Source organism: Neomonachus schauinslandi, chromosome X, assembly GCF_002201575.2.
Source record: "Neomonachus schauinslandi chromosome X, ASM220157v2, whole genome shotgun sequence".
NCBI lineage: Eukaryota > Metazoa > Chordata > Mammalia > Carnivora > Phocidae > Neomonachus > Neomonachus schauinslandi.
This window is the reverse complement of record NC_058419.1, coordinates 64,823,733-64,848,281: the sequence shown is the minus strand read 5'-3', so window position 1 is coordinate 64,848,281 and position 24,549 is coordinate 64,823,733. Positions and strand designations below refer to the sequence as shown.

At 41.2% G+C, this 24,549-nt stretch overlaps 1 protein-coding gene across 1 annotated transcript; it reads left to right on the top strand.

The window, feature by feature from the left end:
• On the top strand, positions 1 to 20,559 carry PGK1 (phosphoglycerate kinase 1). The gene is made up of 11 exons (XM_021679027.2): positions 1 to 180; positions 6,385 to 6,435; positions 9,159 to 9,314; positions 9,430 to 9,574; positions 13,167 to 13,270; positions 13,916 to 14,035; positions 17,247 to 17,361; positions 17,612 to 17,791; positions 19,204 to 19,381; positions 19,661 to 19,759; positions 20,091 to 20,559. Exons 1-11 carry the CDS (start codon positions 116 to 118, stop codon positions 20,129 to 20,131), a joined length of 1,254 nt encoding a protein of 417 aa, XP_021534702.1. The 5' UTR covers positions 1 to 115; the 3' UTR covers positions 20,132 to 20,559.
• The last annotated feature ends 3,990 nt before the right edge of the window (positions 20,560 to 24,549 follow it).

Below are 24,549 nucleotides of genomic sequence, written 5' to 3'. Positions count from 1 at the left end.
GCGGGGCCGTGTGGCTGGAGCGGCTGTCGGCATTCCGCACGCGACTGGAGCGCACGTCGGCTGCGTTCTTCTCTGCTGTTTCAGCTCTCTGCCTCGCGGCCCTTGTATTGCCAAGATGTCGCTTTCTAACAAGCTGACTCTGGACAAGCTGGACGTGAAGGGGAAGCGGGTCGTCATGAGGTAATTCTACACATCTGCTCGTGCTCCTTCTCAAGGGCTTGGCCACAGCCTCTTCGGCCGGAGCCAGCTTGCTTCCTCCCCTGCCCAGAGTTGCTTTTAGTCCGGCTCGGCCCGTGGGTTCTAGGCCTGCAGAGTGAGGCTTCCCACCACTGTGGCCGAGGCTTTGCCCCAGTTTTACGGTTTCTGACCTCGCTGGCCTCAGCCCAGAAAGGGAGCCGTTTTTGCCCTTTGGAGGTGGATCCACCGAGGACGGGCTCAAATCCGGGACCCCCTTTGCCCTCTTCCTGTTCCTGGAATGCAGTTCCGTCGCCTCCAGCTCCCAGCAGGCGGGATGGGACCTAATGCTTAGCCTGCAAATCCCTAGGCCCCAAAGAAGGGACCTTGAAAGGTCATTTGGTTAGTTTCTCTTCCCCCACCGCCCTAGATCATCCCAGATAAATGAGAAAAGGCACAGATTTCAAAGGTCCCTGCACAAAAGGGAAATTTTCCCAGAAGATATTAATTTAGATGTCCAGGAGTAGAACCCCCTAAAACATTGGGGATGGGAGGGTGAGGAGGGGTGGGGCACACTGAAGGAGGCCTTGCAGAGCTTATGTAACAGGCCTCTGCGCGACACCGTTGGACTACAGGCCATGGGGTGTACATCAGGATTGTGACACATGCTGGGTAATGGTAGAGCAGGGTGTGGGTGCTCATTCTTGCCGTTCTCCAGCCTCACCTCACAGATGGCAAGAGAAGCAGGATGTTGGACGTGAGGATGACTACCCATGCACTTTGGGGTCTTCTACTCTGCACATGTGGATCCCTGGTCACTTACGCACGTGGCTTTTCCCTTATATGCCAAAATTGTATGGAGCTTTTACATTTATCCTTTTGGTAACGTGTGGTATATTTGCAAGCCAGGAGCAAAGTGCAGGACAGTTAGGTATGTAACTGATGGATTGACTGTGCTATACCTTGATAGGTTCCAAGGGTGGTGCATTTTCCGGGTCACAGGGCTTGCATTGATAGCCTTGTGCAGTCCTGTCCTTTTTGGGAAGTGGTTGATTGATGGGCAGGCTTGTGAATGGGGTGATCCAGCCCCTTTCCCAGTTTGGGTTGGTTCAAGTGAGGGCATCTTTTGGATATTAACAGACATACAAGGCTGTAGGGAATCTCCCTTCATAACTACGCTTAAACATAGGAGGGCACTCCGAATTTCAGAACTCTGGGCACTGTAAAAGTTAATGCAGCTCTACCCTTTTCTCTAATTTCATTATGGGCACTATTAGTTTGCACGTGGCCTTCTCTGTCGTGGAAATAGAACTCAGTAGCTTATGGCCATGAGAAACACTTGGTGTCCACATTTTCCCAAACGACCTAGGCATTTGCAATCTGGACAAAGTAGGAATCAAAGCCATCCTAATATTAGAAAAGGGCCCTTTCTACCCCTCAGGTGATCTTAAGAGAGGGGATAGATTATATGATAAACAGGCCAGGTAGACATTGGCATGTAACTAGATTTTAGGTTTTTTAATTATTTCCTCCCATCTTTATTGGGCTCGAGGCTGACCTTTCCAGATAGGTAACACCAGCTCAAAGCCCAGGGGTGGGGCATCACGCTGGTCACCTTCCTGCAGTTGCAGTCTTGATTTATCTTCTGCTCATGGAAACTGGTTTGAGGAATTAACTGGGCTGGCTGGGAGTGGGACTTGAGGAAGTGCTTATCTTTTCTCCCTCTGGACTTAAACATGAAATAACTTGCTGTCCAAGGGCTCAAAGTTTCATTTAACACAGATTAACCTTGAGCCTTGAAATGATTGGCCAGTCCTGTTTTGCTGATGGAAAATTACCTGTCCAAGGTCACTGAACTAGCAAATTGGTGGCAGAGCTAGGACTAGATTTTGGGTCTTTGGCTGCCAACCAGATCCTCTAAATACTCAACATTGTAAACAAGGACGAGCTAAAAAAGACTTTGTCTGCTGAAGGTTGCAATCAATACCCCCCCCCCACTAATCTGGATAAATTCTACTTACTTCACCTGGGGACAGGGAATTACTTTGTTCCTTGATTATTAATGTATCTCTTTTGAACAGAGTCACATTTTGTAGGACTTTTTGGAAGAGCCTAGGCAGCTATGCCTTGTCAGCTCAAATTTTTTGTTTCAATGCCTTTACGTGGTGGTTGCTGGCTGGCAGTGTTTCAGAAATGGGGCCTCTGAGTATTGCTTTGAATTGCCAAGGGAGCAAACACTGATTTGTTGAGGGAACGTTAGATAGCCAGAAACCTCTGACTGGGTAATTACCAGGTTCCACCTCCATTTCCCCCCCCCCCCCCCGGATTCCAGTTGACTTTACCGCCTTTTGAGTAAGCTTCCGGCTTATTTTTGCAATGTCATTTCCTTTCTTCCCGGCACAGATTGCCAGTCTTACTCCTTTGGTAACTTGCGAAGCACTTCCCTTTTTGCTTGCTCCCTCCACCCCTCTTTTGTTTTAAACCTCACTGCTTTTCTCTAACTTGTTCTGACTTGTTAAGCAACAGCTCTGATGTAGTGGAAAAAGAAATGGAGAGGAAAAACTGAGCCGAGAAAAAGTCTTTAATAAGACACCCATAATACCCCAATCTTGCAGTCAGGGGCAGTGACACAAGGGTGGGCATGGTACTTTTGAGAGCTTTTAATGGGACTGGGCCTGGATCCCTGAGATTTCAGGTGACAGAGACTTGATACTCTTACTCTAACTAAATATTTTAACATTTTATTTTGAAATAATTATAGATTCACAGGAGGTTGCAAAGTTAGTACAGAGAAGTTTGTTCACCCAGTTTCCCCCAAAGGATACATCTTACAAAATTAAGGAGATTGCAAAAATAGTACAGAGAAGTCTTTGTTCCCCAGTTTCCCCCAATGGATACATCTTACAAAATTAGAGTACAATATCAAAAGTAGGCAGTTGACGTTGGGATAAAGCTTATAGTTCTGTGCTGTCTTATCACATGTATAGATAAGAGCTGTGTAATTCCCACCACAAGTTACGAAACTTGTTTGATCACCACCAAGACCTTCCTCCACCTCCCTCTGCAGAGTCATGCCCCCACAACTCCCTCCATTCCAACCCCTGGGAACTACTGATCTGTTTCCTGCCCCTAAAATTTTGTCATTTCAAAAATGTTACATAAGTGGAATCACAGTATATAACCTTTTGCGATTGGCTTCCCCCCCGCCCCCCCACTCAGCTTAATGCCCTCGAGATTTATCCAAGTTGTTGCATGTATCAGTAGTCCATTCTTTATATTGCTGAGTAGTACTTTATGGTATGGCTGTTGCGCAGTTTGTTTAGCCATTCACCCATTGATGGACATCTGGTTTGTTTCCAGTTTGGGGCTATTACAAAGAAAGCTGCTGTGAACATTGAATATTCATGCACAAGTCTTGATATGGACATTTATGCTGTCATTTCTCTTGGGTAAACACCCAGGAGTGAAATCACTGGATCATATGCTGAATTCCCAGACTGGTTTCCAAAGCAGGCACACTATTTTACATTCCTACCAGCAGTATAAGTGATCAGTTTTTCTGCATCTTCACCAGCATTTGGTGTTGTCATTATTTTTTATTTCAGCCATTCTGATATCTGTGTAGTGAAATTTGAGTTCATGCCTGAAGCTGAGCTCACCAGTGTTTCAGGGAAGTGGAAAAGGAAGGGGTGCAGATTTTAACTTAGAATGGAAGAAGTGGAGTGTGTAGGCAAGAGCAGTTTCTGTGGCAGAGTCCTCAGAAAGGAGAAGCTAAAAGCAGAACTGTTGAGAGTGTAGGAGGTGATGAAGGGAGGTAAAGCACAGGCAAAGAGAAGACAGAAGTCCAATTCTCATCAGGAAGCTATGTCATGGCAGCTTGGATAGATGACACAGATTCTTGAGTTTTTCTGCCCAAAGAATTTCCTCCCTGTAAGGGCTTGGGAGTAGGGAGCACTGAAAAAGGGTGGCTTGTGCTCAGCCTGTTGCCATTAGCCCTTTTGACCTGGGCCTTTCTGGGAGGTTGCAGGAGGGAAAAATGACACGGGTAATGGGATACTCTACGCTCTTCAGAATGTACTTGAAGGCTGGCAGGGGCCTTGTTAGGATATTTAGAGAAGATGCTTAGAATCAGAGTCAAGTAGCCTGAAACTGAGTAGATTGTATTTCTTTTTTTTTATAATTTTTTTAAAATGTTTTATTTATTTATTCATGAAAGTCAGAGAGAGAGAGAGAGAGAGGCAGAGGCAGAGGGAGAAGCAGGCTCCCCGCCTAGCAGGGAGCCTGATGTGGGACTTGATCCCAGAACCCTGGGATCATGACCTGAGCCGAAGGCAGACGCTTAACCATCTGAGCCACCCAGGCGCCCCTGAGTAGATTGTATTTCTTCAGAGACATACTGCTTTTATTTTTGAAGACTTAATTAAAATGTTTGAATATAGAATGATTCCCTCAACCCACCTTTGGAAAGGCTGCTCTTCAATGAACTAGGTTGGAGTGTAGTCCTGGGGGATATAGGAAGTTGGTCGTCTTAATAGGTCTAAGTATTTTGTAATTGTCTGCTAGGTCTGGAGCATGGCAGCAGTCTTCTCGACTAGGTCATATCTTCCCTTAGTCCCTTAGCATGTGACGGTGCTAGCTGGTTTTGTAATGGTCGATTGTGTTTTTTTTTTTTTTTAAAGATTTTATTTATTTATTTGAGAGAGAGAATGAGATAGAGAGAGCATGAGAGGGGGGAGGGTCAGAGGGAGAAGCAGACTCCCCGCTGAGCAGGGAGCCCGATGCGGGACTCGATCCAGGGACTCCAGGATCATGACCTGAGCCGAAGGCAGTCGCTTAACCAACTGAGCCACCCAGGCGCCCTCGATTGTGTTTTAAAAGGCAGGTCGATGCCTTCTAAAACACAAGTAACATTTTGGAGAAGCATTAACATGTATCATAATAGCTGCCATTTGTATGGCACTTACTGTGTACAGGTACTCTTCTAAGCCCTTGACAAATAACACTAATTCATTTAATTCTCACAGTAACTGTGAGGTAGGTACTATCATGCGCATTCTGCAGATGAGAAAGAAAGTGTTTAAACGGGATCTTGGCAGGCAGCACTTAGCCCTAACACCTAGCTGTCACACGTTGTTTTCAGTCAGATTGAAGTAGGCTGAGGTTCCAGGGAGTTCAGAAGGGGGAAGGAATTACTGGTTCTTAAAAAATGGTAAAGCAGTAATCTGTTGGGTGAGAAAGGAGTGACTGCAGTAAGTTATTTGCTTGTGCCATCCTGATCACTTCTCTTCTAATTGCCTGTTTGTCAGGTAGGCAGGATCACATGTTCTGCCCTCCCCTCTCAGGTTTTATGAAAGAAGCTATCTTATTTTTATTGTCTGTTTTGCTTGAAGAGTACTGTGTGAACTTGGTCTTGGACACTGGGTTTTTTCTGGTCACGAGGCCCCAGGCTTTCTCCGAAAGAATGCTAATCTGTTGATGTGTTCTTTTTTCCAGTCATTTTTTTTCTTTTGAGTGATGTTAGTTAGCTTCCTTAGGACCCAGAAATAATATCAAAGGAATCAGAATCAAGATGTGTTCCTTAATTACCCCTTATCCAGCCAGCTGCCATTATTCCTAGATACTGTCATGTTAGGTCCACATAAAAATCTTTTTAGATGGAACTGGTTTTAGCTTCCCAGGTCTTTTTTTTTTTTTTTAAGATTTTATTTATTTTTTGACAGACAGCGAAAGAGGGAACACAAGCAGGGGGAGTGGGAGAGGGAGCAGGGAGTATTGGATGTGGGGCTCGATCCCAGGACCCTGGGATCATGACCTGAGCTGAAGGCAGACGCTCAACGACTGAGCCACCCAGGTGCCCCAGGCTTCCCAGGTCTTCAGGGCTAGTTCCTGTGATGTCAGTTAGGTTTGTTTTTTATTTTAAAAAATTTCTCTTTTAAAGTATATCAAAAGCTCAAAGAATTATCACGAAACTGAAAACATTTTGTGTAATCATCCAGGTCAAGAAATACAGAATAACCCCAGAAACACCCTGTGGTGTCCTATCCCAGTCCCTCCTCCTTCCCTCCTCCTCCCCATGGCTAACCACTATCTTAACTTCTAATACCACTGATTGTTTTTAAGGTGGATTTGAATTCCTACCTTATTTAACTGGTTCCCTAAAAGTGCTTCTCCTAATCTTTGAGGGAATCTGAAACTTTGTTTCTTTTTTAGAGTGGACTTCAATGTTCCTATGAAGAACAACCAGATAACAAACAACCAGAGGTAAGGTCTCTGCTAAACCTTGAGTTTGGTTTAAGATGTGTGTGGGTATATAGGATGAAATGGTTTTCCTTTCTTAGTGTAGAACTGTGTGGTAACTTAAGCCATATAGTCTTGGCTTTCCACAAACCCACTATCTGGTCTGCTTTCTTACGAGAATGAAGAAAGTGAAAAAAGTCATCTTAAGAAAGTGATTTTTTTCCTCTCATTTTTTGAAACTTTGAAGGATTTGGGGTTACGCATTTTTAAAGAACATCAAAGCTGAAGGTTACTTGGCTTCTCGTGCAAAATGAAGAACTGTGCAAGAGGATTTTTTTAATACTAGTAATTTTAAGCTTACATGTATTTTTATAAGCCCCCCTATTCAGTATGGCCCCGATAAAATAAGTTTTTGAGAATTTTGATGTAAGGGAAAAGATGTCAGAGGTAATATTTTCAGTCAGTTTAGGCTGTTCTAAGTATCTTGTCTCCAAAATCAGAAGCAGAAATTTTAAGTGGTAGAATACTCTTGCTTTTGACTAGATTGTAAAGAAGGTTTAATTTTAAATTTCAGATGAGGGGTTTGAGCTGGAAAGGTGTGCTTTCCAATGATCTAGAGCAGTATTGTCTAATAATATAATACGAGCCACATATAATTTAAAATTTTCTGGTTGCCACATTAAAAAGGTAAAAAGAACTGGGTGAACTTAATTTTAAGTAATATATTTTATTTAATCCAGTAAGTCCAAAATAATCATTTCAATATGTAATTAATAAAAAAATTAAAGGAACATTTAACTTTTTTGGTATTAAGTCTTCAAGATCCAGCATGTATTTTAACACAGCACATCACAATCTGGACTAGTCAATTTCTAGTATTTAAGAGGCACATGTAGCTAATGGCTCCCTTATTGGACAGTGCAGGTCTAGACCCAGAACATTTTCAGATATTGGCCCCAGGGTAGAGTCTGGCATTTTACCAAGTACATCCCTGCTACACCATAGTGGAAGGTCTCTGTTTTGTACAAGGCAGCTCTGACCCTCTTGATTTTCATTATTTTCTGCAGCACACAGAAGAAATTGGACATAGGCCTTCCAAGGTGTTTTATGAATTAAAAGCAGAGAAGCAGGTCTGAGTACATTCTTTCCGTTTTCAGAAATCCATGGAGTTAACAAAAGGAAGCATTAGAAATAATAGAACTTCCGATAAGGGATAGCTCTGAAGAATAATTTGGTTTCTTTGGGCAAACTTTGTACCTAATGAAGGTTTCTTCTTTATTTGGTGTTAGTGAGTTTTTATATATGTCAAATAGCATAAGATACTTTGGAAACATAACCTGGTTTTTTATTATTCCATTGTCTGCTGAAATGCCACCTTATCAGAGACTGGCCATCCTATCTAAAATCCCCTTCACCACTATTCCTCAGTCATTCTTGTCTCTCTACCTTTATTTTTTCCATAGCTCTTATTACCACCTGATTACAGACACACACGTGCACACACACACACACACACCCCCCTATATTTATATGTATACACACGTATGTATGTTTATTGTTTGTCTCTCCCTCCATTAGAATTTCACTTCATGAGAGCAGAGACTGTTTTATTTACTGTTGTATTCTCAGAATCTGGAAAGGTACCTGGCATAAGAAGCATTCAATAAATATTTGTTGAATAAATGAATGGTTTTCTTTATTATCAATTTCAATTTCTTAAAGACTGGAAAAAATGGAAAGTTAGTATCAGGTTTATAACAAAAATTTGACATGTTTAAAGGAAGTTAATAATTTTTTGATTAAACTATAATGAGGTTAATATGACATTATTTAAACTATATTCTATATAGTGTATTTTTTCCTGCCAGAAAATGTGCCTTAGGATCTATAATGGGTGCAAAAAAAATTACTACATCTTTTTAAGTTTTTCCTAAATTTCCTTTAATGGTGTCAAAGATTTGGAAATTCTGGATTTCTTCCTCAGTCACATAAGAGGGCTGTTTCAGGGGTCCCCAAGACACCTACATATACTTAGTGATTCACTTAGAAGGACTCACAGGACAGGACGTAGCATATAGTTCTCACTACTAAAGTTTATTATTACAGCGAAAGGATGCATGACAAGATCAGCAAGGGGGAAAAGACACCTAAAATCTGGAGAAATCCATGCAGGGGCTTCCAGTGCTCTCCCTCCAAACTGCAGTAGTTGAATGCATTGTTTTTGCCCAGAGAAGCCCATTAGAGATTTGGCTCCCAAGATTTTTACTGGGAGCTGGTCATATGGGTACCCTCTGCCTAGCAACCAACAAAATTCCAGACTATTAGAGGAAGGCAGGTGTTGAGCATAGATCACTTAGTTTGTACAGTCTAGGAGCAGTGTCAATTAGAATGTCCCTTGTCTGTCAGAGAATTGAGGGACCACTTTGGAAGCCAGGTTCCCAGACACTGACCAAGGGCCAACCTTGCAAGCAAGTCCTTCTAAAGATAGCAGCTTCATTCCTGCTATGGTAGCTCTTTTCTGCATAAGGGGCAAAACATGATCAGATTGAATAATCCTCGGTGGATGGTTTGGCATCATAATTGACTTCTTCCCCTGAACCTGAGGACCATCACTGAATTGCCAACAGTAAATTTGAAGAAATTCAGAGAAGAAAAGGGGCTTTATAGTTCACAAGGCCATAAATAAAGTCGTTCCCACTAATCCTAGGAGTAACCTTGATCTACCTGCTATCTCTTTCTGGTTACAGAATCAAGGCTGCCATCCCAAGCATCAAATTCTGCTTGGACAATGGAGCTAAGTCCGTTGTTCTTATGAGCCACCTGGGCCGACCTGATGGTGTCCCCATGCCTGAAAAGTACTCTTTGGAGCCAGTTGCTGTAGAACTTAAATCTCTGCTGGGCAAGTAAGTGCCAGCCAGACTCTGGAGCTGGGGGACTCCATGACAGGAGATGTTGTGAAGCGTGTTGTTACTGGTTCTTTCAGATTTCTCAAGTATCTCCATCTCCTGCTCTCCCCAGGGATGTTTTGTTCTTAAAGGACTGTGTGGGCCAAGAAGTGGAGAAAGCTTGTGCTAACCCAGCTGCTGGGTCTGTCATCCTGTTGGAGAACCTTCGCTTTCATGTGGAGGAGGAAGGGAAGGGAAAAGATGCTTCTGGGAATAAGGTAGGACCTGTGACCTCGACATTATTAGGGGTGAGGAGGACTGAGTCCATAAGAGACTGAAGAAAGAGGTAGTTGATGTTTATTTTTTCGTTAGATGCCTTTTTATTGAAGTACAGAATAAATATATATAAAAGTTTATTCATATATAAAGGTTATTTTATTCATATATATGAATAAATATTCATATATGAATAGATACATATTCATATATATGAATAAAAATAAACCTTTAATATATATAAGGTTATTTTAATATATATGATAACCTTTAATATATGAATATATATGAATATACATGGATATATATGAATATATTCAAGCTATGTATTTATATAAAAGCTATGCATTTATATAAGTGTGTGTGTATATATATATATAGATAGATAGATGCATGGCTTGATAAATTATCACAGAGTACACACACATCTGTGTAACCACCACCTAGGTCAAGGAATAGAATATTGGCTAGCATCCCAGAAGCCCTTCTCATGCTCAAGTGTTTTGTAATACCTTTGAAAAATAAGTGGATACCATTTGGGTATAAGAGTATTCAGTGGCCATGCTTTGCAGTTGTTCCTTTGTTACCCACTTGGCCCATGATACATGAGGATTTTTTTTTTCTGACAGCATGTGTGATAATCCTAGTGAAGGGTAGGCTATGATTCCCAAGTGCTGAGAGCAGAAGTTCACAGGCATTGGTGGGGGCGGGTGTCCATGCTATACCAGGTGTTCCTGGAACAGAACAGACCCTGGTGTGTTACGGAAGGACAGTAATATTCTTATTTCGAAGGGGAATTAACTTAATGGTTGAGCTTGGTACTCTTAAAACCATAAATTTCAATTAAGTGTGATATAATTGGGATTTTCTTATAAAATAATTATGTGAGCAGAAAAAGTACTTTTCGTAAGTCAGGTAGAAAGGGTCTATGTGGGAAAATTGGTGATAGTTGGGTAAATGATGGTCATGATGATATTGCCTAGGATTTGAGACATTTTTTTAATGAAGTGTAAAGCATTTTTTGGAATTCTCTTTAAGATAAGGAAGTGCAGGTATTATCATCTTATAAAGAAATTTGAGTCTCCGAAAGGCAGTCATTTTACTGAAGTTCGAGGCGGTAGTGCTGTTGCTGGGCTTTATATATATATAGCTCAGTCCATTAGATCAGCAAACTTTTTCTATAAAGGGTCAGACAATAAATATTTTAGGTTTTGTAGGCCAGATAGTCACAACTGTATGTGGTCTCTGTTGGAACTACTCAGCTCTGCTATTGTCATGCCAAAGTGACCATAGAAAAAACCACCCAAAACAAAAATTAAAAAGAGCAACCATAGATAATCCACAAAATAGATTACTATCACCTGACAACCAGAATTCAAATATTAAATGATAAAGCTGGCTCTTTGAGGATGATTTAGAATTTGCCTATTGGTAGAAGAGAAGCTGAAGTCATCCTTTAGAACATTCTACCCTTACGTGTTAAGTGTCTTGGGGAACAAGACTCTCTGAGGCTAGTATCTCAATCTCCTGTTGTGCTTCTGGTGTTTCTTAAGGTCATCAGAATACCTGCTTTTAAGCAGTTTCTTTTCTTAGCACCTCAGGCCCTGGTCTTGCCTTATCCTGCCTTTGGGCATAGTCTTGGTACAGTAGTAAGAGTCAAGTCCTTATCTCAAATTTGGTGCCCTTTTAGAGTTGAAACTCAACTTGCACAGACCTAGAACTTAGAAGTGGTAGCAAATTGAGGCAAAATTTGGGAAGTGATAAACTAACAGTTCTAGTCTATGACTTCTTTTTAATTAACTTTACATTTAGTGTCCAGTGGCTTTCGATGCTTGAAATTTCAAGAGCCAGTAATAAGTTCAAAATAGATTTAAAAAAAAACAAAACAAAGCAAGGACGTAAAATTTTTCCTTTTTCCAGTGTGCCCACATTGGTCTTTTAGGAACGTTTTCTTCTAGTTATTGGCAGATCAAAACTTGAGAAGTTTCTATAGTGCTTTTTTCAAGAAGAGCTTCAGTTTGCCCCATTTTTCCTTAGACAGTTCTTGGAGGGGTTATCATGCCTTTTTAATAGATGAGAAGGCTGCAGGGTCAGAGATCAACTTGCCGAAGGTTACACAGTGAATTAGTGTCAGAGTTGGGCCTAGAACCCAGGTGTCCTGCCATTTGGGCAGTATTTTCATTACTACGTGATTATCTTCCAGTCACTGGTGGCAGATGATACTCCATTCTAGAAAGATTATGTGGGTTCTACAGTGTTTAGTTTTAGCATTAGTTCCCCTGCATTGTTTGGGTCATTAGAGGAAAGCCCCTGTTCTTTGTGGCAGCCTCCTTCACCTTGAAACAGGAGGATGGGAGTGGGCAGCAACTAAAATGAACATCTGTCCTGTATATTCTTTTTTTTTTTTTTTTTAAAGATTTTATTTATTTATTTGAGAGAGAGAGAATGAGAGAGAACACATGAGAGGGGATAGGGTCAGAGGGCAAAGCAGACTCCCTGCTGAGCAGGGAGCCCGATGCGGGACTCGATCCAGGGACTCCAGGATCATGACCTGAGCCGAAGGCAGTCGCTTAACCAACTGAGCCACCCAGGCGCCCTGTCCTGTATATTCTTCTGTGCTGTGTCCCCCTGTGCATCTTTGCTTGGTTTCTTTCTGGAGATTTCTTTGTTCATCCTGCCATCCTGCAAATGTCCCTTTTTGCGGGGGCCTGGGGGTAGGGATCCTGGATGGTGAGCTGACATTTCAAGGCCATAATGTTTTACTTGTACTTTTTGTTTCTCTTTCTTTTTTGTAGAAGTGTATTTCTTGTTTTCTTAGATGCCTAATTTCTAGGGAAGGTTATATAGAATACCTTCTTTTAATATAAATAAAATGTTTCTGAGGGCCTTGCTGTTGTCATGTTTCCACCTGCCTTCTCTGTTCCAGCTTCACGAAGAATGTGTGTGAAAGCCTCTTTCCCTTTGCAGAAAGGCCTTGGTAGCTAGAAGCTTGAGTCAAGTATAATCCTAACTTTTGTAAGGAAAATATGTTAAAATGAGGATATGAGTCAAGCTAAGGAAAGGAAAAGATAATTTTTTTTTAAAAGATTTTTATTTATTTGTCAGAGAGAGTACAAGCAGGGGGTAGTGGCAGGCAGAGGGAGAAGCACTCTTCCCGCTGAGCAGGGAGCCCAATGTGGGGCTCAGTCCCAGGACCCTGAGATCATGACCAGAGCTGAAGGCAGATGCTTAACTCACTGAGCCACCCAGGTGTTCCAGAAAAAGATAATCTTATCTTAGGAGTTGGGGGAGAGGTCAGTGGGGTGTGATTAGCTTCGGGAGATTAGAGGTTAAGCCATGGTTCAGGAATCTTAAGTTTGCAATTTGAGGCAAGGTGTGGAGAGCAGAATGTAGAAGTGACCAAAAGACCTGGAATATTTGGAAGAAGAAATAGATCCTGTTGCTAGTTGTGAAAATTGCTGTCCTACCAACTCTGGGTCTTTAGAGATAATGCAAGAGGACTCTTGGTATGAAATGCTTTTACAGTTGTCTTTGGAGCCATCAGCATTTTCTGTGTTGGTTTTTCCTTTTTTTTTTTTCTTCTTTTTCCTGCAGGTTAAAGCTGAGCCAGCCAAAATAGAAGCCTTCCGAGCTTCACTTTCCAAACTAGGAGATGTCTATGTCAATGATGCTTTTGGCACTGCTCACCGAGCCCACAGGTACTAAGAGTCTTTTTTGATGTTGTGCTAGGAGCAATATTCCTCTGTACTCAGGCAGCCCAAGTTCTGGGTTGTTGTTGTTGATTTCTGTATTAGACAGAACATCATCCTTTCAGCTTCTGTCTAATTGGAGCTGCCGGTTAGACTGTGGTTCTTGTTGAATATCCTTGGTCCTTATTTTTTTGAGGAAATAAAAGTACAACATGTTGAGAATTGTGGAGCTTTTTGTCGCGCTTCAGGAAGAGGTTGCTTTTAGGATATTTCAGGTAGAGCCCTCCCTTTGTTAACATTGTAGGGTCAGAATCTTATGCTGTCATTAGGAAGCAAATTGAGGAACCTTCTCCTTTTGTCCTCAGCTAACTGGCTGCTTGTTTATTAGGGTTAAACCCTTGACTTGAAGACTGTTAATTGGGTATCTTAAATCCTACTTAAGGTTGTTGCTTTTTACTTGTCCTCTTGGCCCTGTTCTATTAGTCAAAAAGCTCGTCTTGCACCTAAGTGTTTTTGTTGCAGTTTAGGGATGAAAACTGTGGTCTCCTGGAATCTCAGAAGTGAAAGTATTTCAGTGATAAGGAGATGGCCTCTAGAATTGGGGGGAATTGGTAAGGATTGACCAAAATTTAAATTGTCTCTGGTCTTCTCTAGCTCCATGGTGGGAATCAATCTGCCACAGAAGGCCGGAGGTTTCTTGATGAAGAAGGAGCTGAACTACTTTGCCAAGGCCTTGGAATGCCCAGAGCGACCCTTCCTGGCCATCCTCGGCGGGTATGAAGAACTCTTCAAGATCTTGCTTTAAATAGTGTGTGTGCCTGGTAGTAGGCCATGACTTGGATGGTTTATTATGGCCAGAAAGCATAATCAAACTGGGTAAATGAGGAGCGTTTAATAAAGGGACTATCTACAAATGTGTCGGTAGGGTTCAGGGACACCCAGAAAGTACAGCATAGTAATCTGGGGCTAGCAACAGCAAACACCTTCCCTAGGTCTGTAGGGACAAAGGGAAGGAATGGTTACCAGAATCCAGAGAGGGTAGTTGTATGGAGAGGGCCCTCTGATAGAAACTGTAGCATTGTTCAAGGAACATGGGCATAGGCGTCTGGCAGGGAAAGAAATATACTCTGATCTCCCTTCAATCTTTACTGATGTTCCCCCTTCCCCTGCCCCCTCCCAACTGCCTGCAACCCAACTGGAGGCCAGAGGGCAGGGGAGTCCCTTGATGCGCTCTATGCAGGTCAGCCTCCTGGGACAAAACAGGGCCAAGAAGGATAGCAAGTGGAGCAAGTGGAGCTTGCTTGGAGGGAAGAATGGGAAAGATTCACCATAGGTGCTCATCTAACAATTTTTGAAGCACTTGAGCCGTTCACATACAGTCTGACAAGAATAACTGTGAACATCTCCTCATGTATTTAATTTATCATTTAGAGCTCATTTCTCCAGAATATATACCTTTTTATAGTTTTTCCTGCGGGGAAAGGTACTATGTGGATAATGATATTCTAATGGCTTAGTTAGAGGTAGAAATTTCAGAATTGCAGGTTAAGAGGCTAGGAAGATAAATTTTAGAGTGGGGACAGAGATGTAGTACTGCTTGGATAAGAGAACTTCCTGTCACTTGGCATGGCTATCTAGGTAGCACCCTTTTTATGGCTGAAGGCCACTGACCCTTCTATAAGCATGTCCTGCCCCCTCCCCGCCAAGGGATTGAACACACTCAGCATTTTCTTGTGAAAGCTGACTCAGGAGTTGGGTGTCAATTTCAGGTAGCATAGTTCTTCAGGCTTCATGAGCCCAGTTTCAGGGTCCTAAAAATAATTCAGGTGGGTACAAATTGTTATCTGCATTCTAGAAGCATTGCCCCTCTTGTGCACCGTGTTATAAAGGTCAGACTCTCATCTTCTCTGGAGATTAGGATTTGAGCTGCTTTTGTTTTCTGTCCTTCTGTGGATCTGGAATATGGGAGTGAGTACCATCTAGTGGTTATGATTAGGTTTAGGCTCAGCTGGAAATAACTGTTTGGGGGAAGTTGATGTGGAGGGTTTTTTTGTTGTTGTTGTTCTTTTTTTGCCACTTTTCTTCCAGTGTAGTCTTGTTAGGCCATTAACAGTTTTGGGGGAAATTTTACATTTTTTTAAAAAGATTTTATTCATCTATTTGACACAGAGAGAGATCACAAGCCGGCAGACAGGGAGGCAGAGGGAGAGGGAGAAGCAGGCTCTCCGCTGAGCAGGGAGCCCGATGCGGGGCTCGATCCCAGGAACTGGGGATCATGACCTGAGCCGAAGGCAGACGCTTAACGACTGAGCCACCCAGGCGCCCTGAAATTTTACATTTTACTAAAAAACACTGTGAAAACACTGAAGCATGTATAGAAGTTGAGAAAACAGTATACCTAATACCCTGCTTCAACAATTACATTATCAGGAGTACTTTTAAGCAAGTTTTAGACATATAATTTCACTTAGTAGTTCTGTATGTATCTCATAACTGATAAAGAGATTTCTTTTTAAATAGCCACCATGTTACACCTAACACAGTTTAACAATTTTCTTCCTGTCATCTAATATGTAGTCTGTATTCAGAAGTTCTTTGTCATCTCAGAAATGTCTTTTTACAATTGGCTTTGTCGCATAAGGATCCAAGTGAAGTTCATGCGTTGTATTTGGTTGTTAGGCATTTACTATTCTGTAATAGTCTCCCTTTTCTTACTATTTTCATTCCATTGATTTGTTGAAGAAGCAGGGCATGTGAGCTGTAGAGTATCCACCCCACATTTTTTTTTAAGATTTATTTATTAGAGCGCATGAGTGTGTGCACAAGCAGGAGGGGCAGAGGAAGAGGGAGAGAGACACTGGGCTCGATCTCGTGACCCTGAGATCATGACTGGAGCCAAAACCAAGAGTTGGATGCTTGAATGACTATGCCACCCAGGCGGCCTGGCTTGGGACAGTTTTGAGTGGGTTCAGGGATCCCATAATTAGCAGTCTTGCTCAGGTAAAATTAGCTGTCTTGACTCTGGTTTTTGTGGGGAGAAGGGGCAAAATAGATGTATTTGGGTCTCATGGTTTCTTTAGACAGTAGTAGGTCTTCTAAGTCCTTTTTGGTCTAGAATCACACCTTTAAGAGGTTTTCTTAGAAACAGATTGGACTTTTGGGTTGAAGAAACATAGGGGAGAGTTAGCCAGTACTTTTTTTTCCTTCCAAGTTTTTATTTAAATTCCACTTAGTTAACATACAGTGTAATATTAATTTCAGGTGTAGGATTTAGTGATTCATCACTTACATACAGCACCCAGTGCTCATCATAACAAGTGCCCTCCTTCATACCCATCACCCATTTAGCCCATCCCCTTACCCCTCCCCTCCAGCAAGTCTCAGTTTGTTCTCTATAGTTAAGAGTCTGTTTTATGGTTTGACTCTTTTTTCCTCCTATGTTCATCTGTTTTGTTTCTTGAATTCCACATATGAGTGAAATCATGTGGTATTTGTCTTTCTCTGACTGACTGACTTTCATTTAGCATAATACTTTCTAGCTCCATCCATATTGTTGCAAATGGCAAGATTTCATTCTTTTTATGGCTGAGTAATATTCCATTGTGTGTGTGTGTGTGTGTGTGTGTGTGCGCACCACGCTTCTTTATCCATTCATCAGTTGATGGACATGTGGGCTCTTTCCATAATTTGGCTATTGTTGATAATGCTGCTATAAACCTCGGGGTGCATGTACCCCTTCGAATCAGTATTTTTGTGTATTTCGGGTAAATACCTAGTGAGTATAGTTGCTGGATCATAGGGTAGTTATGTTTTAACTTTTTGAGGAACTTCCATACTGTTTTCCAGAGTAGTTAGCCAATATTTTGTCACTTGTGGGACATTTCTCTGTTCCTGTGCCTTGATACAGAAACTCAGGCAGTATGTAATATTACTTCCTTAGTCCACCGTTTGTTCTTTTGGTGATGATTCTTGCTTTCCCTTCTAGAGCTAAAGTTGCAGACAAGATCCAGCTGATCAATAATATGCTGGACAAAGTCAATGAGATGATTATTGGTGGTGGAATGGCTTTTACCTTCCTGAAGGTGCTCAACAACATGGAGGTAGGAAACCAGTGTCAAGTGGATGTGAAGTGGTTCTCCATGAGAAATAGCAGGTTATGTAAATTTAAAAAGAAAACCAGCTTCTGACATGAGCCCTCAAAACTCCCATTTTTACTTACTTTGGAAAGTTGGCTTTCTTTTGTCTTGGAATTGTTCCTTTATACTGTATTGTATCTTATTCCTGTCTGCTTTGTGAGGTAATCATGTTCTTAGTATAGAGGCTGATCTTTATCTTGGCTGCTGTGTATAGATTGGCACTTCTCTATTTGATGAAGAGGGAGCCAAGATCGTCAAAGACCTGATGTCCAAAGCTGAGAAGAATGGTGTGAAAATTACCTTGCCTGTTGACTTTGTCACTGCTGAAAAGTTTGATGAGAATGCCAAGACTGGCCAAGCCACTGTGGCCTCTGGCATCCCTGCTGGCTGGATGGTGAGTCACTTGGGTGGGTGGTAGTAGGAGGGAACAAAAAAAACATTTTGATTTCATTCATTCATTCAGCCAACCAGCAAGCATTTTTAAAAGAATCTCTATAGGAGATCTCTGTCAGAGAGGGCTTCAAAAGTAGCAGTGAGGCCCTCCTCAGAATCCGTGGGGGGAAAAGCATGATTGCTGTCTTCATCAGTAATGTGAGGGCAAAACCATTTTTTGTTTCTTCATTTATTTAATGTTAAGTAGTTAACTATGTACTGGGGTTGGTGCTAGGTACTTTCATGATTTGGGCTGTTCTAGATTATGTTGTTACCTAGAAATTTGTAAAAGAACTCTTACATGAAAACATTAAGATAGTAGAATTGTACTGCTTATAAACAGGGAAAATGTATGTGTATATTAAAGATGAAATATTTGGTTGTAGTGTTCTCTACATAATATCAGTTTTTAAAATAATTTTTTGAAGATTTTATTTATTTGACAGAGACACAGCGAGAGAGGGAACACAAGCAGGGGGAGTGGAAGAGGGAGAAGCAGGCCTCCCGCTGAGCAGGGATCCCAACGCGGGGCTCAATCCCAGGACCCTGGGACCATGACCTGAGCCGAAGGCAGATGCTTAACGATTGAGCCACCCAGGCGCCCCAATACTATCATTTTAATAGCTCTATAAGACTGTATCATGTTGACATACTAGTGGCTTAGTTATTTTCCTCTTGTTAAGCATGTGGGCATTTAGTTCAGTGTTCCTCAAAGTGTGGTTCCAAGGACAACAGCATTAGCAACATTTTGGAACTTACTAAAAAATGCAAGTTTTGGGGCCCTATCCCAGACTTACTGAATCAGAAACTTGGGGGTTGGGCCAGCAATTTTTTTTTTGCTAGAATAAGCCCTCCTGGTGATTCCAATGCATGCCAAAGTTTGAGAACCACTGAATCTAGATCACTGTTTCTCAACCTGGCACTGTTGACATCTCAGGTAGTTTTTGTCGTGGGGAGCTGTCTTGCACATGGCAGGATGTTGAGCAGCATCCCTGACTTCTACCTGCTAGATGTCAGTAGAATCCGACCCCCTTCCCCAAGCTGTGATAACCAAAATATTCCCAGACATTGCTACAGGACCCCTGGGGAGGGACAGAATTGACCTTCGTTGAAAACTACTGATTCAGTTCTTCACAGTCACAAATAGTGTGATTACGAATGTTTTTATCAAATAACCTGAAGTTTTCCTTTCCATTTGATTTTCCATAAAGGGCATGAGCAGGTTTATAATTTTCAAGATGGAAGGGTATCTTTTGGTTCTACAAGAAACTCTAGTGTTCAACCTTGAGTTCAGGTCTTGGTGGAGATGGTGTTTGCTCCTTTCTAAGTAGCTTTTCTTGGTAGCTCATCTTCTTTTTTAACTCCGACCCTTAGGGCTTGGACTGTGGTCCTGAGAGCAGCAAGAAGTACGCTGAGGCAGTTGCTCGGGCTAAGCAGATCGTGTGGAATGGACCTGTGGGCGTATTTGAATGGGAAGCTTTTGCCCAAGGAACCAAAGCCCTCATGGATGAGGTGGTGAAAGCCACTGCCAGGGGCTGCATCACCATCATAGGTAAAGGGTCCTTTACAAAGTTAATGCCAGTGTAGTCTGGCAGAATTCTGATCAGAGGAAAGTTGAAGGGAAATGATTAACTTCTCCTAGGTTTCTTGGTGCCAGTTGAATCTTGAGAGCTGAACGGGTATACAGTTTATGGAGGACCCTCTTAATGAGATGGAATTGGGGGGTTCATCATCTACCTTTTGGGCTTAAGAGCATGGTGCCTTATAAGTTTGGTGCCAATCCTTTTTATTTATTTTTTTCTTTCCTTTTAACTTGGCTTTCATTCAACAGGTGGTGGAGACACTGCCACTTGCTGTGCCAAATGGAACACAGAGGATAAAGTCAGCCATGTGAGCACTGGGGGTGGTGCCAGTTTAGAGCTCCTGGAAGGTGAGATTCTTCCCTTTTACTCGACTTCTTGGGGGCAAGGTTGGGGGTTATGCAGTGACGGGGGGGTAGAATGGAGTGGAGATAGTATGTGGTGTTGTCATTAGTGTTACTACCTGGGCAGTACAAATGGAGGAACTTCAAATAACGCTCCTGGCATCCATTTTGGGTGGGGAGGGGCAAACCTGGGACCCAAAATGTAAAAGTTACCCAACTCTTGGTCCTTTTATGTCCTAAGGAAGAGCAGACATGTTACTGGGAAGATAGGAGGCATAGCTGGCTTAGTGGGTCTTATAGTAATGCTGTCTGTGTATGTGTGCTCTCTCAAAAACAGGTAAAGTCCTTCCTGGGGTGGATGCTCTCAGCAGTGTTTAGTACTTTCCTGCCTTTTGGTTCCTGTGCACAGCCCCTAAGTCAACTTAGCACTTGCCGCATCTCTACTTGGCATTAGCTAAAATCTTCCCCCATGTCAAGATTCAGCTAGTGGCCAGGAGATGCAGCACCAGGAACCCTTAAACAGTTGCACAGCGTCTCCGCTCCTCTTTACTGCACCCTGGATTTGCCTACATTCTTCGAGATCCCATTTGAATTTCTTAGTGACTAAACCATTGTGCATTCTAGAGTGCATATATTTATACTTTGCCTGTTAAAAGAAAATGAGCTGTGTTAAGCTTCTCTTTTTGACGTAGCTTATTCTGATTAGCTTTGTCATTGTTTCACTACTCAGCATGGAAATAAGATGAAATTCCAATTATAGGTAGGTAGGGAGGCTAAGTTGGTGATCTATTAAATAAATAAAAGTATCCATTGAAACTGGGATTTTCTTTTCCTGTCATACTTTGTTAGGGTGAGAATAGACTCTTGAGGAAGGGGTCAAATCAGCTACATTCTGAATGCAAGAAATGGGCAGTACTGGTCAGGGAGATTAGGTAAATTAAATTTTATTTCTATCTATTACACATGACCATATTTTAAAAAGTTAAGGGTTAGAACAAAATAGAGGCTTCAGCCTAGTCCTCCCATTTGTGATACCCATTGCCCAGAGATGACTGATTTTTACCTCTTAGCTTTTGTGGGTATTTACCTCCATGTTTCTAAGTAACATGCTTATACTTTTAATTTCTTGATTTTTATAAAAAGCTATAAATTTCATACATGGGAAGATTGAGCTCTCTTACAGCCTCTGTTCCACATACACTTCCCCTTCTTCATTCACCCAGTATAGTTTGAGATTAGATCAGTAGTCTACATTGTGATTATAAATACTAGTCACAGCTAAGCTGTGTTGTACGCTATGATTCTATTACGTACTTTATTTTCTTTGGAGTTAGTAAGTTTTGAAAGTTGTTTTTTTTTTTTTTTCCTATGTACTTGTCACTGATTCATTCCCAGTGTGTTCATTTTTAGAGATAATCCCTCCTGGAGTCCTCTGTGCTACCACTCCAGTTTGCCCTGGCTGCTTTCTAGGTTTGCTGTATAGCTGTTGCTCTGGGATTTCCTCTTTCCAAAGAAATCCCTTTGGGGTAACCTTGTTGGGGATTCCTTTTACCTCCTGTGAAGTGATTCTAATGTCATTCTGATTCATTTATTGTCCTTGTACCTTTCCCTTCCTTTCTCTTTCCTGCCATTTTAATGGAGTTTTGGGAGTGAGCAAAGGTAAACATGTGATTTCAAAAGGCCATGTTTAATCAGAATTTCTCTGCTGGGCATTTTACATACTTAGATGTATATTTCACCTGTATGAAGAGAAATAAACTCTTGGAGGATCACAGAGCTACTAGGCCATGCAGGGATTCAAGTCCAGGTTTGTCTGATTCCAAAGGCTGCTTTTTCATTGTGCCTCACTCCCACAAATGTTGCTTCTAGCCTAGGATTATTTGATTCTTCTGCTGTTCTTTCCAGAGTTAATGGTTGCTTTAAACAAAACTATTTTGAAGGCTTGAATTTTTAAAAATCCATTGGCATTTTAATTAATACTGTCCCCATAGTTGTAGTTAATTTTAAAATGTACCATGTTTCTGCATACCTCTAACGGTACACTGTACCCTGGTATGAGAAGCAGGAATTCTAGTCTGTTCTTTTTGTAGAGGAGGCCCAGAGGTGCTACCCAGACATCCAGCAAATTAATGTCACAGCCTGGCTAGAACTCTAGCATACTGATGACTTTTTTCCCCCTACTGATTACCTTTCCCCCAATTATTTTATTATGTACAGAGGGATTAAAAGAATTGTATAAACACCCATAAACCTAGCACTTAGACTCTACAACTGCCAATTCATCCATCCATCAATCTCTGATGGTACCTTTTAAGTACTTTCTACTAGACTCTGCTTCTAGGATCATTCCCCATTTATTTGGGTCATTAATCCAGAAAATGAATGGGGAAACGCATGTTTAGGACATAATGGAGGAAATCTTAAGAGCATTATGTCCTGAAGGAATTTACAACCTAGTTGAGGAAAACATACAACAACTTGTGAGCACAGAAACTAGAATAGTACAAGGATGTGCTTCCTGATTTAATACAGAATTATGAATTACTGATAAAATATTGCGAAGAGTTAGGCGTAAGTGTAGCAAATTCAGTTTTAACCTCCAGATGATAGATGTGTATGCCTGTACAGAGAAATTACAGTCTTTGTGTCATAAACTAATTCAGTCTCTTAAGCTCAGTGTTTCTTGCTTCCCTTGTTTTCCTTTTTATATCCAAAGCTTCCCTCTAGCCCATGATACAAATGTCAAAAAGGGGTCTAAAATGAGAAGACACCTTTCTCCCTCAGGCCCCTAGCTACCAGTTTGCCTCTTTAGAAACAGCCACCCTAAGACTGGTTTCCTTTGGTCTAGAGCTACTTAATGCATATAAAAAGCATATTTCCATGTGTGTGTATACATACGAATTAAAATATATATGGTAGTATATTATACACTGCTTTGTACCTGCTGTTCTGATTAGTGTTGTCTTTCCTAACTCTCGAGTACTTCCCTTCACTCTGGACTCCTTAGGATCAGTGTGCATTGTTTTCTCTTTCCCCCACATACTGGCTGTATTCCTGTATTCATACTCAGATCAAAAACACTTGTTTCCTACTTGTAAAAGGAAGAACTTAGGACCACAGTGTCCTCACCACATTTACCATCAGTACCTCTTTTAAAAAATTCCACCTGGAAGCTGGAGGACAAGAGCTGCCTTAAGTTCTTCTAGAAGCTATATTAGGTAGACATAATTAGGGAAGGGAGTTCTGCGAGATAAAGCAGTCTTCATTTGAAAACTGGCTGACCTAGCAAGTGCCTCAGTTATATGTACAAATTCCTACCAAAGACAGCATGTTTTTAACAGATTTAAACCCATATTCATTTTTATTTTTGCTTTACTATGAGTCACGTGCTGATTCCAAATAAAAGCAAGCAATTCCCTGATTTATAATTAAGTCACCCATTAAATCTTAATTGCTTTTTGGGCCTCAGAATTACTGGGTCTTGTTCATCTTCCTTGAATCCCTTAAATCAAAAATGAAAGATAAATGGTAAGTTCAACTCTTTATTAATAATCTTGGAACAAATACATTAACAATTTCTTAGAGTTATAAACCATTTTACAATTTCAAAGGAATTTTCACATATGCTAATTAAACCCTCACAACATCCCTGTGAGGTAGGCAGGGTCGGTGTTACTTTCCTATTACTGAGAACTAGGCTCAGAGGTGAAGTAAGGTCACATAGTTGGTAAATGATGGAGCCAGGACTAGAACCTAGGCTTTTTGACATGCTGCTTCCCTGAGAACATTCAAGTAATGATATCCTATGCTATATAATGAACATTTTTCTCCTATGATGATCAGATCTGTTTTTTAAGTTTGATACTACCTTTTTCCTAATATTCAAAAACACTCAAATGGTGATGAGACATGTCTTCTCTGTCACTGGACTCTTTCACTTCAATGTATCAAGCACCATCCTAACATGAAACTTTCTTGTGTTACAAGTTTTGAGGATCCTTGGCTATAGGTTCTAAATTATGATGCGAAAATTTATTTTAGAAAATTCTCCAAAACTCCTATATTGAATATGTCAAACTTACTTAAAAAACAAGCCTATTTATATTTTTGAAAGTTTTGCAATCTTTCCCACCAAGATGTTTAAACGTGTATAAATGGAAAATAGGGAAAGGTGTTTAGCAACATTACTGGGAAACCTATGCACAGTACACATAAGTGCAGGTCACATTAAACCGACTTGTTTTTGTTGTTGGCCTTCTAGAGGAAGGAAAACAATTAGAGAATTTTTAGGTCTGATCCCATCTCATATAGGATATCCAGCAGGGTCCATCTCATATATGATATCCAGCAGGGTTCAAGCAGTAGTGATCATAGCATATATGTATGTGGTAGAAAGGAAAAAAAAAAAAACACTTGCTCTTCAGTGGTTTTTGCCTAGGTCCAGTGTAAATATACTTATCAAGGCAGATCTTAAGCTATAGCATCTCTGTTAAATTTAGAAATGTGAAATAATGGTGGCATTATCGACTTAGAATATAAGATAAACTGTAACTGACCCCAAACTATGTGTTAAAAGCAGAGTAAAAGTTCAGCATGAAAGGCAATGGATAAAACTCCAGTGCTCTGGTATGGAGAGAAAAACAGCAAAGCAAACTTTCAGGCATGTAAAGCAGGTTTTAAAAACGGGAAAATGACACTGAACTGTATTGTCAGGAATTACATGTTTTTTAAACTCGAGTTTTGGCCTTCTAAGAGTATTGGGAGAAACTTAAGCCTATGGGGAAGAGGTGGTACAG